This window comes from Cavia porcellus, unplaced genomic scaffold (assembly GCF_034190915.1).
Source record: "Cavia porcellus strain 051 isolate PalLab524CR breed Dunkin Hartley unplaced genomic scaffold, mCavPor4.1 scaffold_27, whole genome shotgun sequence".
NCBI lineage: Eukaryota > Metazoa > Chordata > Mammalia > Rodentia > Caviidae > Cavia > Cavia porcellus.
The window spans coordinates 8065056-8081578 of record NW_026947510.1 but is presented as its reverse complement, the minus strand read 5'-3'; the positions used below and the strand labels follow the sequence as shown (position 1 = coordinate 8081578).

Here is a 16523-nt window from a genome sequence, read left to right as displayed (position 1 = left end):
ATCAGGAGGGACCCACCTGAACCTTAATTCTCCTCAGACATTCTGGGGACTCCATGTCTTCATCTGTCATGGTAGATGGTTTAATCAAGTAGCACAGCATAAGTTCCTGTTGGGGAGGAAAAAGCATTTCCATATCCCACAGTGACAGCACAAACACAGGTGGTGAGCCAGGACACATCTGTCCCCATTGTCTCCTGCTATGACCTGGAGAGCTGGTGCAGAGGTCACTGGAGCATGTCGGGTTTCCCCTGGGAACCTGAAGCCCGTGCCTGGCTTTTCCACTAAGAAGCTGCCACTCAGCAGTCACTGCGAGGGCCAGAGGTGCAGTCAGGCAGACACTGAATATGAACAGCGCAGATCTCTACTGCCCTGCAGCCTCAGCCTCCCATTCACCTGCCAACACTGCCAGCAGTGGGGCAGGTGGTCACAGACTGTCAGTTTGCAAACATGGGCGGCAGAAGTCACTGGGGATGGACCTTGTGCAGGCTAAGCAGGTGCTCTGGTCCAGAGTGACATTCCCAGCCCAAAGCTGGAGTTAGTGATCGTCTTAGTATAAGACGAAACTTCTTTCCTGTTTTTGCTAGAAGAGAACAGGAGGCCAGAGGGGCCATGGTCTGGTGTTAGCCACCTGGTGTCTCTCAGGATGAGACAACAGGGTGGCGAAGTGCTGAGCAGTGCATTCCAGTCCCTCTCTCTCTCTTTCAAAGATCTGCAAACTCAGAAAAAACTGCCGCCAACGTTTCAGTTCCTTTGTGAATGTGTAAGTGATGACACACTGTAAGACGAAGCAACCCATGGAACAGTGACAGCCCAAGGAAGGTGACACCTGTCAGATGCCACAGGACCTGGTGCCGTGCTCCTTAAGAAGAGAGTGAGCAAAGACCAAAATAGAATGATACAGTCCAGTAAATGAGGGGTGCATAAGAGCCCAAGTCTTTCAGCACTTCATGGGCAAAAACATCATTCTATTACAATTTAAAAAAAAGTGCTGCTTCTGTGGCACTCGGAAACCAGGTTTCTGTGGGTTACCTTGGAGACGTTGCCTGAAACTCTGCTAAGCGCTGCCAGCGACTTCCAAGTGAACGGTCTACGGAGGGGGCCCGTGAAGCGCTCATCCACGAGCTCCACAATGACAGAATAGCTGCAAAACACAGGCTGGCTTTGAGCACAAGGCTGAGAGTGAACTCACATCAGATCTTAAATGTACTACATTGGAGCTGAGAAAACACTAATCAAAATCCACAGCAAGGTATAGAACTGCAGGCTGATTTTACACTCGCTTTTACACACACACACACACACACACACTCACACACACACACACACACACACACACAGTTTTTCCTCAATCTGTGAGACTATAATACCCAGTGATGTCAAAATAAACAATTACCACACAGCGTGACCCCATATTTTAACACAAAAACACACACTGCCATCACCTAATCTGTCTAGACTGTAACAATGTCAGTTTGAGGCATGCACTTTCCTTTTTCTGCAGGGCAGGGGATGGTATGCAGGGCCTCACAGTTATGTACTCCGCCATAAGCTGAGCACCAACATTTAACATTCATTCCTATCACAGCCAAGAGGAACATAGCTTTTAACTGTTTCCACAGTGCTGAAAACTGAATTGGAGGCCAGAAATTTCCTTGTGTCCTTTAATTCCCTAGGTTTCATAATTAGGCCAAACCTTGCATGGTAGAATGGAGGGCCTTTCCGATACAGCACTGCAAAGAAGAAAAGAAAATGTGTAACTTTTAACTCTAGCATGCAAACCCAACTCCCCACCTCAAGCTCCCCCTGAGCATCACCCCACCGCAGGTGACTCCTGTCTTGCCTCTTATCTTACCCCACACAGGGTAAGAGCATGAGATTCCAAGAGTGTGGTGTCCACACACTGTCTACCAATACTGGCTGCTCACTTCAAACCAAGTGACTTTAAAGTGCCCAAGTGGCCACCCTGGCCGGGTGTCAGGGCCAGAGATAAGACGAAAGCCTATTTCTAAGAAGTTCAGTGTCATGCATAGATTTAAGGAATTCAAAGTCAAGTGGCATTAAAAAAACAAAAGGCCACCAGACATGGTAATGCACATCTGTAATCCCAGCACTCAAGAGGCTGAAGCAGGAGGATTATTGTGAGTTCCAGGCCAGTCTGGGCTATATATTTGCATTCAAGGCCAACTAGAATACATAGCAAGACCTTGTCTCAAAAACTTTTCTAAAAAGTCATTATAACTACTCCCTCTAGCCAGGAATATGTGTGTCCTGCTCTTAAGGCCCAGGCAGAGGTGTGGTCAATTATCTTTGGGGGCAAGAGGGGCTCAGCAAGGGTTTTGGGGCTGGGGCCTCTGCCACTGCCATATGGCAGAGTCTTCTGATAGTTAACTGCCCATTCAATCTGAGTGAGAAAGCCTAGCTGACTGGATTGGCACAGTTCCGGGAGTGACAGGAGATCCACACTGGACGTGAGTGGCACCAGCCAACAGGTAGGTAGAAGGGAAAGAAAGGCTTGCTGTTCTTCAGTCTCTACTGTGCCTACGAGTCATTTCCTGGCTTCTAGCACAGTCCCTTGGGCCTCCCGATACGAATTTGCATGGGCTCTGCAGTGAGCTCTAGGCCTTCCACCTTGGATCCTTGGGTTCTAGAGCATGCAGACACCCTTTTGCGCCCTTCGACATCTGACTCTGGGTGGCCACTGTAAGTCCACCCTGTAAACCCTGATACATTTATATATCTTCCTTCACATGTTAGTCCTCCAGTGAGCACTAATTATACACAGACCAGCTATTCACCAAATCCACTACTGTTTCCTCCTGGGCCCGGGGCCAGAGCACAACTCTACTCCCAAGCAGTCAGACAGGGTGGCCGATGGGTACTACTTCTGGGTTGGTTCCTGAATCCCTTTTAGATGAAGCCTGTGCTGGCCCTTTGTGAAGTGACCTTGGACTCTGCTGGAGACCAGGAGCCACGGGAAGTGATCTGTGGTCCTGAAGTACCATTTGGTGCTGATGCTTGCCATTGCTAATCCCCTTGCCCTGGAATTGACGAGTGATTCTGGCCATGGGAATCACTATCAGGGCTGCACAGGTCCACCTGCCAGCTCTCAGCTGTTCCCTCATGCTAAAACCAAGCAGGCAGGTTCATGGAAGTTACTTTTTTTTTTTCAAGGAAGTTTCATTTGTCTCAAGAAACTGACAGACTTTCCCTTTTTGGTCAGATGAGTCATGTAGCTGATTAGCTGTCCTTCAGGGTCAGGCAAACAACATGAAGCTCAAAGCACGGTGGGGGTACCCCACAGCAAGCACAGCACTCCTTTTGTATTAGCACACCCACCTCCTGTTGTGCCGCTAGTGTGTTTCCCATGGTTATATTTCCTTTCATTCCTGTTTCCCATCTAAGCTGTATTTAAAGTATCCAGAAAATTAGCTCAAAATCACTGTGGCCAGCAAATACTGTACATGCAAACAATTCTCAGCTTCCTGAGATTGGGGTGGTGGAGGCAGATGGTAAGGAAGAAGGTGGATTTCAGGTTTTGGTTCCTGCCTAATTGCTGCCACTCCAAGTTCTTAACTTCTCCCATCTCAGCTTCAAAATTCTAAAATGAAGACAGTCATGTACAGTGGTTGAGGAAAGAGAATCGAAAATTGAAACCCTTCCTGGGCAACTTGGTGAGACCTTGTCTCCAAAAAAAAAGGGCTGGGGATGTAGCTCAGGGCAAAGGTCCTGGGTTCAATTCCCAGGGCTGCTAAGTAAATAAACATTATAGGAAGTTCTGAGCATAATCTTGGCCTCAGAGAGAGATTAAGGCCCCTTTCAGCAGTACCAAGACCATCTGACCATGTCCATTTCCTACAAAACACAAGAGCATGAAGGTCAAAGTATTTGAATGCTGTCTGGAAAATGGTAAGTACTCAATATGACAAGAACTCAGAGGCAAAGATGAACTTGCTTCGCAAAAATCCCTCCTATGTAACAGATGAACGCTTCAGAAGATGGACAATTACTGGGTATTCCACAGTAAGGTCTGAGAGCTCAGAGAGTGGCCAGGAGTGCTGAGCAGGCAAGCACTTTGGTTCTATTCCCCATTGCCACGCCCTCTGCAAAATTTAAATTTAAAAAATAAAATAAAAATAAAGACTCAAAGAATGGGGCTGGGGAAGAGTGGGACTAGGAGTGTAATGTGCTTGTTGAACCCTTGCCCAGCACACACGATGCCCAGGCTCTACTCCATGGCCATGTTAAAGAAACAAAAATGAGGGGAGAAAAATCTCACACTTGTTTTCAGATGAAAGCTCACACAGGAGTGAAGGGACCAGGAGTAATGATGCCACAGTTCACTCAAACGCCCATGGGGTGCCCGGGAGCTAGATATTCACAGCACCATGCTACAGATAATGTGTTAACTGCAAAAGAGAAAATGTAACTTTACAGCAGATATCTGACAGTGGTCATCTTAGCCAGCGATACGTCAGGGTCTTGAGCAGGACTATCTCTTGCCATAGCTCTCCTGACGTTAAGTATTACGGGTTATGCCTTCATGTCCCTGCAAAGTCTCTTGTGGTTTTAGGTAGTACTTTTTGGAGGTGACTGAATGTAGGGTATGTGAAAGTTGACTGAGTGTGATACTGGGTTAGCTCAGTAATTGGTTTTGCATTGTTCTAGATGTGGGTAAAAAGCTCACCCTGCGTGTGTGTGGCCACCACTGAAAAGGTGGGTAGCCTAGATGAGATGAAAGGGAAACGAAGGCTGCCGCTGCTTGCTGCCTCCTGCCTACCAGGCTATGAACTGTTTCTCCTTTGTGAGGCCCCTCTGCCATGCCACCCTGTCTTGGAGTCAGCCAACCATGGGCTGAAAATTCTACAAACGAAGCCAAAATAAACCTTTCCTCCTTTAACTTTGGATGTCAGATATTCTGTCTTAGCAATGAGAAAAATAATTAGGACATATAATAAGTAAATGTCACCTACATGTGCAGAAGGGTTGATCTGGAGGGGGACATTCAGCCTTATGTAGAATGCAGTCCTTCCCATACAGTGATTCCAAAAGTCTCAATGTGATGAAAAATAAACCAGCAGGTACAGGAACCATTTTAAAAAAGAAACTTTCAGAGACTACAGAGCATTAACTGGTGGCCCCCAAAAGATATGACCATGTCTTAATCTCTGGGACTTACAAATGTGACACTACTTGGGAAACGATCTTGGGTTAGGGTTAGGGTTAGGGTTAGTATGAGGGTGGGCCCAGATACAATGGCAATCAGACCACTGTGGCCAGTGCTGCTCCAGCAACACAGTTTGACAAGCTTTACCCAACAGAAGAGACTTGGGATAAAGTACAACTTTCATAATGGCCTTTTATCACGAGTCCTTACTGCAGTGAGAAAAGGACTGTTTGGCAGGCCTGATTTGGGCTGGGAGATTTAGCTCAGCAGCTCTAGTGCTTGCCTGGTTAGCATGAAGTCCTGAGTTTGATCCCTGGCACCCCCCTCCCCCCCAAAAAAAAAGAAAGAAAAAAGAAAAGAGGGCTTGATTTGGGCTTAATTTAGCTTGGCCTAACCCTAACCCACTACTGCCCTGAATACTGAATATAAATACGAAGTAGTTCTGGGGAGCAGCCTCTGCCCAGGGCCCTGTGTGCTCACCTGTCTTTCTCCTACGACCTCACACTTGCCAGGCAGGCGCTTAAGTAGCTGAGCTAAATCTCCAGCCCAACGTTTTTTTGAGCCGGGTCTGTTGTGTATCCCAGGCTGGCCAGACTCAAACCTACTATCTTTCTGCCTTGGCCTCTAAATGCTAGGATTACAGGCATGCACCATGGTGCCCAACTCTTCCTTACCTGTCTTGGGCTGTGCAGTCCCTTAAGTTCCTCTTTGCATTTGTTGGTTTGGCACCCTGCAAGCATGAGCCCTAACCCAGGGTCCAGCCTCCTGCAGTCCCCGGAAATGATCCAGGGCTGGTAACCCTTCCCCCTCAGAAGCGTGAGGAGCAGAGTACCCAGCACACAGTACCACACCCCAGCACTGGGAGGACTGAGATCAGGACTGTGCAGCAGGATGGTACCCACACATAGTGAGGACAGTCACGGGTGACAGCTGTGACTGGGGTACCACTGCACATACTTTTGCCTGGCAGATAAAGCAACTGAGGCCCATAGTGTGGGACTGACCAAAATCACAGGGCTCAGGACTGCCAGGAGGAGGGCTGCAGGGGGCTTTCCAGGGCAGCTGGCTCTTTGTATCATGGAAGTTCCAAAAGTCCACTGTCACTTTTCTACGGTCAGGGAGCAAACAAGAGGAAAAGCCTGGGCTGGAGCTACAGCTTCTCCACACATTTCCCCGCCTAACTGCACGAGTACGGACCCACCTCCACCCTCCCTCCCACTCCAGACACCCCTTCCTTTTCTTTCTTTTCCTTTCCTTCCTTCCTTTCTTGTTTTAAGCACTAGGATTGAACCCAGGGCTTTTACAGAGTTACGTTGCCAGCACTTTAAAGAATTTTTAAATGACTTTTTCTTGTTTATTTTAGTGCTTGCTACAGGACTCTGGGTTATGTACCCAGAGAACTGAAAGGTCTCCTCCAAAAACCGCCTTCTTTCTCCCTTACATTGGTACATCCTGCTGTTTTGCTGAGTCCTGGATTCAGTGTCTGGCTGTCCTGCTTGTTTCCCAGTTCCACAGCTTCAGTTAATCCTGGTATTAACCATCATTCTCTGAGCTGCACGCCAGCACAGAGTTTCCCAGAAAGCCTGCCTCTGTTCTTATTTCATAAATGTTAATCTTGGGTTGCTGACTCTCAACTGTCTACACTACACTAAACATGTTTCCTTTAGAGATAATATGGATTAGTGTTCTAGGAATGTATAAAAATTCACGTTAGAATTAATTTCAAATTAAAGTTCAAAGCACAGACCCCCCCCCCAAGTCGTTTAAACTGTACACTATCAACTTCTTTTACAAGCTACTCCCTCTTATCAGCTCGTTACTAACGAAACTGGGGAAACTAAGGAAGATTTTTTTTTCTATAACAGAAACAGGGAGGAATGTTGGGGCACAATTATACTTCAATCTCTGTGTCTTTTTTTTTTTTTTGGTACCAGAAACTGAACTCCAACCTCATGCTTGTCAGGCGCTGTGCCACTGAGCTATATCTCTGGCTGGGGCATAATTTTAATGTAAGAACACATTTATTTATTTAGGTACCAGGAATCAAACTCATGATCTTGCGTTTGCCAAGGAGGCACTTAGGCCGCTGAGCTATGTACCTGGCCCAAGAACAAATTTATAAAAGAGTAAGCTTCAAGGTATTTCACGATCAATTAGAGGTCTCTGATCAAGTTTCTACTCTACTTTGTCAAATTCAATTGACCCTGACAGTGTCTAAAGCCCAGCTGCGTATCTCTGACGTACCTTAAGGTACCCTGGGCTACTCAAGGAAACCCTGTAAAGGGCTCCTCCCTGGAATGTTATGTATTATGATAATGCATTTAACTATGCTCACTCTATAAGGGCTTTCGCCCTTTGTTTCCTGGAGGTTTTTTTTTTTTTTTTTTTTTTTTTTTTTTTTTTTTGTGGTTTCTAGATTCTTTTTCTTTTATTTAAAGAGAAAAAAGAAAGGACATCAAAAAAAAAGGCAGTAAAAGGGTACAAATAATACAGTATTTCAAGGGGCTGGGGATTTAGCTCAGCGGCGTAAGCGCCTGCCTTGCAAGCAGGCAGTCGTGAGTTCGATCCCTGGTACCGATAAAAAGGAAAAAGACAAAAAAAAAAAAAAAAAAAAAATACAGTATTTCAAGAAAACAAAAATATACAGTAAGAAATCACCAGTTAATAGGTTACACATTATTTTCCCAGGAAGTTGTCCAAATTACAAAATTAAGGCATATAAAGTAGACATTCATACAGTGAAATTGGAGACAGTTCCGTTCAATGATCCAACAAAAGCTCAGTAATATGGTTTTCCATCCTACACACTTGAAGTACCCGTGGTTATATCCTTTAGTCCACCTTCTTTTCCTCTCTTTTTTACAGTAACAATTAGACTTTTTGGATTTTATTACTCCCACAGTTCTTATTACTTTTTTTGAAGCAAATAAAACCAAATGTGACTAAGCAAAACAGAGTCAGAACAGAAGGGAGGGCATAGCACATGATGCAAAAATAGAATACCAGGTGATCAAAAGTGGTTACCATTGTGCTTCTTGCTATTTTTAAATTGAGTTGTCTATATCATCAGGTATAATAGAACTGATCAAAACAGTACAGAACAAGACCAATAAAACCTACACTGAAGACCTTGCAGGACTTCAAAAAAAGGGTAATAGTCAAACCATAATGGGCATCATAGTACATCTTATTGCCTTCAAAGTGATTGCCTATGCCCTCAAACTTGATACTATCAAACAAAATAGAATATAGAATAATCAGACAGAACAAGAGGGGGAGAGCAATACTGGGGTTCAAATCAGGTTAACAGGAAAACCAAGAAAGTTACTATAATATGTCCCGCTATTTTTAATTTAGTTTTCCCTTAATTAAAAAAATGAGAGAAAATAGATTAATTTAAAAAAAGTGGGGGGGAGATTGAGATTAAGAGAGGACACTGTAACAGAACAACGCAGGGCAGAACCGAACCATTCAAGCATCATTGTGTTTCACCACCAGGTAATCTAACATAATAGTAGTCGCCATAGTGCTTGATGTTACAGCATACGAAGTTACACTCAAATAATTCAAGGAAAGAGGCACTATTCCTGGAGTATTTTTACATTACAATAAATGTCTCCCTTGTTTCAACAAATTTGTTCAAGACTAGCATCCTGTCAAAATATGGCTCAATGCATATAGCCAATTATGTAACATTTTGTCACTTGCTTTGTACTTTCCACTTCTAAATTCTATATAAACTAAACTCTTTGTCAACTCAGGGATGTTGCCTTTGAGGAATTAATCTCCCAACAATCTGCTGGTGTGAAGATCCAGCAGTCCACCAGCATAAAGATTAAAAAAATATGTCATCTTAAAAAAAATTTTTTTTTTTAGATTTTCAGACAGGGTCTCTAAGTTACCCAGGATATGCTCAAACTTACAATCCTCCTGCCTCAGTCTCCCAGAGTGCTCAAGTGCCTAAGATCCTTAAGTAAGCCAGGGCAAATCAGCACAAGCACATCCACTGCTTTCCCTGGTAACACGCATGGTCCTGCACCCACCCCACGAAGGGATACTCACGCAGATCTGTCCCATACTTGAGCCCTGCCTTGGGCACCCAGCCCTTGCTCCGGAAGTAGTGGTAAGCCCCGTAGGTTGTCCTGAATGTAGGTCGAATTGCGGTGAATACCTGCCAGAGCTTTCGGATCGTCAGGGGTTCCTAAAGTTATTTAAAAGAAAGAGGTGCTGTTTATGCATAATCTGTTTCCCTCTGCTAGGGACCAGTATCTGTTGGTGTGGCTCCTCAGCAGCAGCAGTGGCAGTGGGGCAAATGCAGGGCCCTCCTGGGACACCCAGACTGGGCCGTCCAGTGTGGCAGGCACTACCCTCACATGGCTCATCAAACAAGTGCTGTGAGTGTAACACACACAGGAGTCCAACCGGAGGGAGAGTAGAGAAAGAATGCAAACTGTGGATATGTTGGGTTACATGAGCTATGTATTATTGTTACTAAAAGTAATGTCACTTGCTTTTAAAATATTAACCAAGTAGGTTTTTTTCCTTTTTTTTTTTTTTGAGGCAGTCTCACTATATCTTGATCTTGAGGCAATCTTCCTGTCTCAGCCTGTTAGTGCTATATTATAAAACTGTATACACTACACCGCTCATCTGTGTTTTTCTTTTTAAATGTAATGTGGTTACCAGGAAAACAGAAAATGACTCATTGGCCTCCACCTGAGGCATCCACTGGGGATCTGGGGCACGCAGAAAGACAGATATAGAAGCTGGGGTGCAGCTCAGTGGTGAATCACATGCTTAAGCATGCCCAGGCTCTGGTTCCACCCCAGCACTAGAGAAGGAAAAAAGGAGAGTAACGTCCTTCATGAGTAGGACCAGGAGGAGAGCCAGAAAGTACACCCGAGGCCAGAAAGTAGCTTGGGCAGCATGCTCAAGTATAACTGACACAGCTGACAGAACAGGGCAGCTGGGGACAGTGTACTCCAAGGAGCCAGGACCCAGTGCAACGCGAAACTGGGTGAGATGAGCTTTGCCCCCATTCAGCAAAGAACTGACTTCAGCTGGGCTCTGGCTCTGCTGCTAACTGCGATGTGCTTGGTTTGGCTGGGCTCAAGGTGTTTTGTTTTTTTTTTTTTTTTTGTCTTTTTTTCATTTTTATCGGTACCGGGGACCAAACTCACGACTGGCTGCTTGCAAGGCAGGTACTTATGCCGCTGAGCTAAATCCCCAGCCCCTGGGCTCAAGGTTTTAACCCCATGGGTGCAGCTCAGAGACAGAGCAGTGCTCAGCACATGTGCGTAGCTGGGCTCCAGCCCCAGCACCACAGCAACAAAACCCACCAGTATAAGTGCAAGCTTGCTGCCATGTTTCCTTTTCCTTTCTTTTGTGTTTCTTATATGAAAGCCCCACATGTGAGCATTGACTCCTCTAACAAGGACAAGGCAGGATTCCAGCCTGGAGAGCCTGGTGTCTCCAGATGGTGAGGACTCTTTAGCTACAGCACCTGGAAGAGCCCAGCGGCAGCCCATAAAAGGGGGTTGTGCAACTAAGAGCAACCAACACAGAGGAAAACAAGTCAATCAATGTGCTTCCAAACCACTAAATATGCACGCAAATAAAACATGAGATGAAACATTGGCTGGAAAGGTAGCCCATACCTGTATTCTTAGCTATGTAGGAGGCTGAGTCAGGACGATTGCAGGTTTAAGGCCATCATGGGCTACACAGTGAGACCCTGCCTCAAAATAAAATACACAGTGCTGGGGACATAGCTGAGTGATAGAACACTTGCTTAGCATGTGGAAGGCCCCAGGAAAGAGAGAGACACAGACAGAGACAGACAGACAGACAGAGATAGAGAGACCAAGACAGAGAGAGAGTGAGACAGAGAAAGAAAACAATCACAATTAGACAAATGATAAATTTATGTTAAGACCCAGACAAAAATACTTCCTCTGTCTTATTAAGCATTCTGCTTATCATTCTATTTTACCAACTTATTCTGAAGCGGTATTATGGTTTGAAATTGCAAAAGCACAGCGAGTGTCCAGCGTAGACTCCCCTCTGCCCAGTCCCTAGCCTTGGGTGCTGTCTATGTGGTTTTCTTCTGTGCATGGTAGCCACAGTATGAAAGCACACCAGATGCAGGAGATTCTAACCAGAGTAGTGAGTGGCTTTGGATGACTCATCTTCTCTGAGCCGGTTACTTTGGTGTAAAATTCTTACCAAGTGGAGGCAGGACAGGAAACAGTGTGTGAAAGGGAACTGACACATCTGGTAAACACCTGTAGCTTTTCTTTTTGCAGGGCTGGGAAAGGAACCCAGGGCCTCACACATTTGGGCAAATGTTGTGCCACTGAGCTATGCCCCTAGCACTTTTGTATTTTATTTTGAGGCAAGGTGTCACTGTGTAGCCTCTGATGGCTTTAAACTTTTAATCCTCCTGTCTCAGCATACCTCCTCTTTGTTTTGAGACTAAGTCTCAGTAAGTTGTGCGGAATTGCTGAATTTGGAATCCTCCTGTCTCAGCCTCCTAAGGTGTTGAGATTACAGGAATTGCTGCCACGCCCAGCTCCGTTAATTCAGTGTTGTTTGGACACAGATTTCCTGGTCTGTGTATAAGACAGTGTGCTTTTCTTGGTCTACAAGAGTGAAACTCAGTCTAAAAGGGTTAAAGCTGGCTTTTGCCTGCATATTCCCAGTTCAGAACCTGAAGTTAAAACTTAAAGAGAAAAAAACTTCAACTCCTATTTAATTTAGCAGAAACAAGCACATCTGAATTACAGCAATATGGACTAGCCAGGTGTGCTGGCTGTAACCCCTGTGCTCAGCAGTCAGGAAGGAGGTCAAGACCACCCTGGTCTACACAGTGAGTTCAACATCAGCCTGAACTACATGAGACCCTGTCTCACAACACAAAACAAACGTACTATGGAAATCAGTGAACCTACTGTGAACATCAGAGAAGGGGAGCTACCCTTACATAAAACATCTTACCTTCTTGTAGTAGATACTCAGACACCCCAACGCATAGACCAGGAAGAAGGCCTAAAAATGGAGCCAGTAGAAAACAACCATTAGCAATTGGCAGCATTCTCAAGAGACCACTGCAGATCCCATTCTCTTCCTGTCAGATACAAACTGATATCCTTAAGTCACTATCCAATCGGTCATACGGCCTGCTTTTGTCATGGAAACTGTTGCTTCGAACTGCATCATGCACACACTCCCCTGGGGGCAGCATGTGAGATGGTGGCCTTACGTGGATAAAGCTGCTCTTAAGTGCAGCTAAAAAGAGCTTTCTCATCAACTCTGGAAAGGCGCCAGACTTGGGTCACAGTGGAATCCTGATCTGTCCAGGTCACAGGCTCCAAAGACTGCACTGCAGGAGGTAGTGACTGAATGGGAGCACCTAGTAAAAAGTCACTTATTTAACTTTATTTTTGGCGAGGGGATGAGCCTAGGGTCTCATACATGTGAAGTCCATGTGCTACTGCTGAGCTGCACCCCTAGCTCTGATATTTCTCTTTCAACCTAAGTATTTTAGAAGACATGGGATTAAATTCATAATTGACACAGATTCTGTTTCTGGATTTTGCTACAGCCACCTTACACCGGACAGGAAGGACCTCTCGTGCACAGTGCTGTCCCCTATCCAGGTGTCCTATGGCTCTGCTCTGCAGGAAGAGGCTGCACACAAAGAGCCCAGGACCCACAGGCCACCTTGGCGTGTGCTCAGGATGTGGCAGGCTGCATGTGTGTGGCATCCCTCGTGGTAAACACAGGGCCACATGCGACTGCCCAGGACTTGTAGTGTGGCTGGTATGAATGAGAAACAGAATTCTGAATTACATTCAAATTTAATTACTTTAAATTGGAATAGCCCACCCGTGACTAGCAGCTGCCGTGTTTCATGGTCAACAGCGATGCAGTAAATGTGGCCAAACATGCCTTTCCACGCTAAGTCTACGCAGTGTTGCCGGCCTCTGCAAGGAAGGGAGTACAAGCTGGGAGGTGGGACATGAAGATACCACACTGCCTGTGCACCCGGCCTTGAGGCCCACCTGGGACCTGTGAGTGTCCAGACCTTCAAAAGCAGAAGGGGCTTTCTGGGTGCAGCACAGACTTAAGCAGGAAAGGCAGGGCTGAGTGCACCATACCTGATCGAGAGGCCTTGCCGGTCTGAGTAGTGGTACTTACAACCAGGCATCTTAGGGAAGGAGGCTCAGCTAAAGTGCAACTACCACACTGTGGTGAAAAATGTGCCACCTAAGTGATGTGATAGCAGGAGACACAGACCCGCTTGCTCAGTGAGAGTCAGACCCATTAGAGCTTGTCAAGCTCCATCAGGAGACTAAACAACACGAAGGTACATGTTTTACTTACCATTTTGGAGACAGTGTCAGTAAGCTGACCAGGCTGAGCTGCTTGGATTATAGGACTGCAGCACTATACGTGGTGAGTTATACACCTTACTTTTTTGCAGAGCTGGGGTAGAACCCAGGACCTTGTGCATATCAGGCACGTGCTGCACCACTAAGCTGTATCTCCAGCCTTGGTTTGTCTACGTTAACCAGGTGAACTGATGGTGTGTGAACTGTATCTCTGAAGAGCTGTCTGGTTTTTAAAGGCTAGTGCGAATGAGTGCGATCCTATTCAGCCAATCTGAAAACTTAGCAAAAAGGGAAGTACTAAGATGAGTCCCTCTAAATGCTCTGTGGAATGGCCCAGTGCCACTCCCCAGAACATACGCTTTCTTGTAGTGTTCCAATGTGGAATCAGGGTCTCTCATGTGCTGGGCAAGCGCTCACCAATGAGCATCCCAGCCCTAACGCAGAGCTGAGGACTGAGGGGAAATGGTGGAGGAATGAAATTTAGGCAGCTTCCATACACAACGCCTGCAGGGCTTTCAGTGCTTAACTGCGACATCCAGTGACTCCAAAATAAGACACAGGGTGAGGTGGGTTCATGTCCGATGAGGACAGTGCTGCACCTCCTGGAACTGAAGTAACACAATGGAGATGAATTCCTAAATGAAAATGTACCTCTTCCAGGCTGAGCTGCAGATACTCAAAGATCCTGTAGGGGTTTCTTCTGCATATTAATCTCTTTCTTTGCACCAACTGAAGAGATAGAAATAAAATCAAACACAACAGAATACACAGATGCACTACAAGCCACGTGGAAGAGACTGCCTCTGAAAATAATTACTTTCATGTTGAGTGTGGCAGTGCAGGTCTGTACTCCCAGCACTTGGGAAGCTGCAGCAGGAGGATCACAAGTTGAAGGTCTGCCTGAACTACAAAGTGAGGCCCTGTCTCAAAAACAAACACTCTCTCCCCCACAAAAAATAAAAACAAACTAAAACCCAAAACCACTTTCTTATAAATTCCTAAGTTTCACTAGCCATTGGATAAATAAAAAAATCTCATTTTTTATAACTTATGTGCAGAAAGCTTTGATTTTTTCCTCACTTTTAACATTTTTTCCCCATGCATTTTTCGTGCAGTTGCACGCATGGGGGTGAATCTGTTTTTACCCTTAAGCATGTCTACTCTTAACAAGCCTTCGTAAGTGTCATTCTTTCTCGCTGTGCTCAGGGTTATGTGCAATGCCACTGCCATTCTGCAGTTTTCTGTCTTGCTTTAGTTTGAGTCTGAGAAAGTTAATGTTATCTACTCCCCACCCCCGCTGTAGTGGAAAGGGTGCCCACCCTGCTGTATTCCTGAGTCTCACCGGACCTACTGTGGAAAGGGGACCAGGGTTCCCTACCACCACCTATAGGCCATAGAGGGCTCTACAGGCAGGGTTTCAGAGCTGCACCTTGTCCTGAGGACACTGCTGTTCCTGCCCAGCACATCTATGATATATGAGGTATGATCCAAACAGTGAGTGTGTACCTTTTAGAAATTTATCACAATACAAGGCTCATTGCCATGAATTCTGCTGAAAACAACCCCTTGTTTTGGGCACTCTTTCCCCACCATTTCTGCCACTCTGCCGTAGCTCTGGAAGTCCTTCCATGTCTGTGAAAATAAGATGGATGTTACGGCTGAGCGCCACCCAATGGAAAGGTGGGCTCACAAAACCATTCTGGTGTGTCCTGTCTGCCTCACTCACCGGACCTGGCACTGTGGACTTCTGGCTGTTCCCCAAGGCTAAAGTGATCAAGAAAGATGAATGTTTTGAATCATTTAAAGACACTGAAGCAGCCCCAACAGGACAACTGAAGACATTTGAGAAAGAGGACTTTGAGAACTGCTCCACAAAGTGGTGAGGGTGACGCGCTCAGTGTGTTCAATGCAATGTTTGGAGGGAGAGTAGAGGCAAGGACCTCATTGTGTAGTTTCGGCTGGCCTTTACTACGTAGCCCAGGCTGCTCTGGAACTTGCAGCAACCATCTTGCCTCAGTCTCCTACATGCTGGGACTATAGGTATGTGCCACCACATCCAGCACAATGCGTGTCTTATAGTAATAAATTTTTTAAAAAATTTAAATATTCCCTGTGTTTGTTAATCACATTTCAGGTTTAACTTATAAATGAAGCTCAGTGAGAGATTAAAAATAGGTAATAGTAATAAAGGAGAACAATTCTAACAATACATTGTGATAAAAGTGACACTCTTGAAAAAGAGTGTTATCTTCGAAGCAGTCAGGGCAGAGGACACTTCCGGGCCGTGGGCACTGAAGCCATGGAAACAGAGTAGTGAGGGGGCCAGACCCTTCCTCTTTACCTCCTCCTCCAGGGTGTCCTCCCCCTCGCTCCTGGTTGCCTCCTCCTCCACCAGCACGAACTCCGGGCCAGACTCCCTCTCTCCAGCATGGAGGACACTGGGTAGCAGGCTGCTGGCTGCAGATTGAAGGCCACACTGGGGGCGGAGTGCATCCTGTGCACAGCTGGGAACCCAGGGAGCAGGTGTGAGGTCCTCTCCCACGTGATCCCTGAAGACGGCTGCAGCCAGTGGGTCAGGCCCAGAGCCCATGTCGGCCTCTCCTGTCTCCTGTGCAGTGCCAGAGGCTCCATCCATCCCAGGAAGCCCCGCTGTTCCTGCCAAGAGTCCAGCCTGAAGCTGCCCCTCTGTACTGCTCCCTTCGCTGGGACGCTGGACTGGCTTCGTATACTCCTCCAAGATTCTGCGTGCAGTGCTCTCATCCTGACCCTGTCTGCGCAGGAAATCTGTGGCCCATGCCAGACGACGCTGATACCTGCAGATGGAAACACTGTCAGCCACCAGGGCCAAAGAGAGCAGAGCACAGAGACTAGCAGGGGCTGAGCAGCTGCTTACAGCAGTCAGAGCCGCCAGCAGCTGACAGGACTGTGTTTGTGTCTTCTGGCTCTAGGAGGAAGCCCCAGCCCTT

The 16523-nt window shown here is 46.3% G+C and overlaps 1 protein-coding gene across 23 annotated transcripts in view; it reads right to left on the bottom strand.

The window, feature by feature from the left end:
• LOC100724054 (tRNA-splicing endonuclease subunit Sen2-like) overlaps positions 1-16523 on the bottom strand; it is a 66654-nt gene that overhangs the window by 39462 nt on the left and 10669 nt on the right. For all 23 annotated transcript variants that reach the window (XM_063237826.1, XM_063237843.1, XM_063237844.1 and 20 more), the window contains exons 5-11: positions 15899-16370; positions 14209-14286; positions 12161-12211; positions 9227-9365; positions 1694-1730; positions 1030-1141; positions 17-106 (exon numbers count right to left, since the gene is read on the bottom strand). In XM_063237826.1, the coding sequence (XP_063093896.1) occupies positions 17-106; positions 1030-1141; positions 1694-1730; positions 9227-9365; positions 12161-12211; positions 14209-14286; positions 15899-16370 (979 nt within the window). The remainder of the gene's footprint in view (positions 1-16; positions 107-1029; positions 1142-1693; positions 1731-9226; positions 9366-12160; positions 12212-14208; positions 14287-15898; positions 16371-16523) is intronic.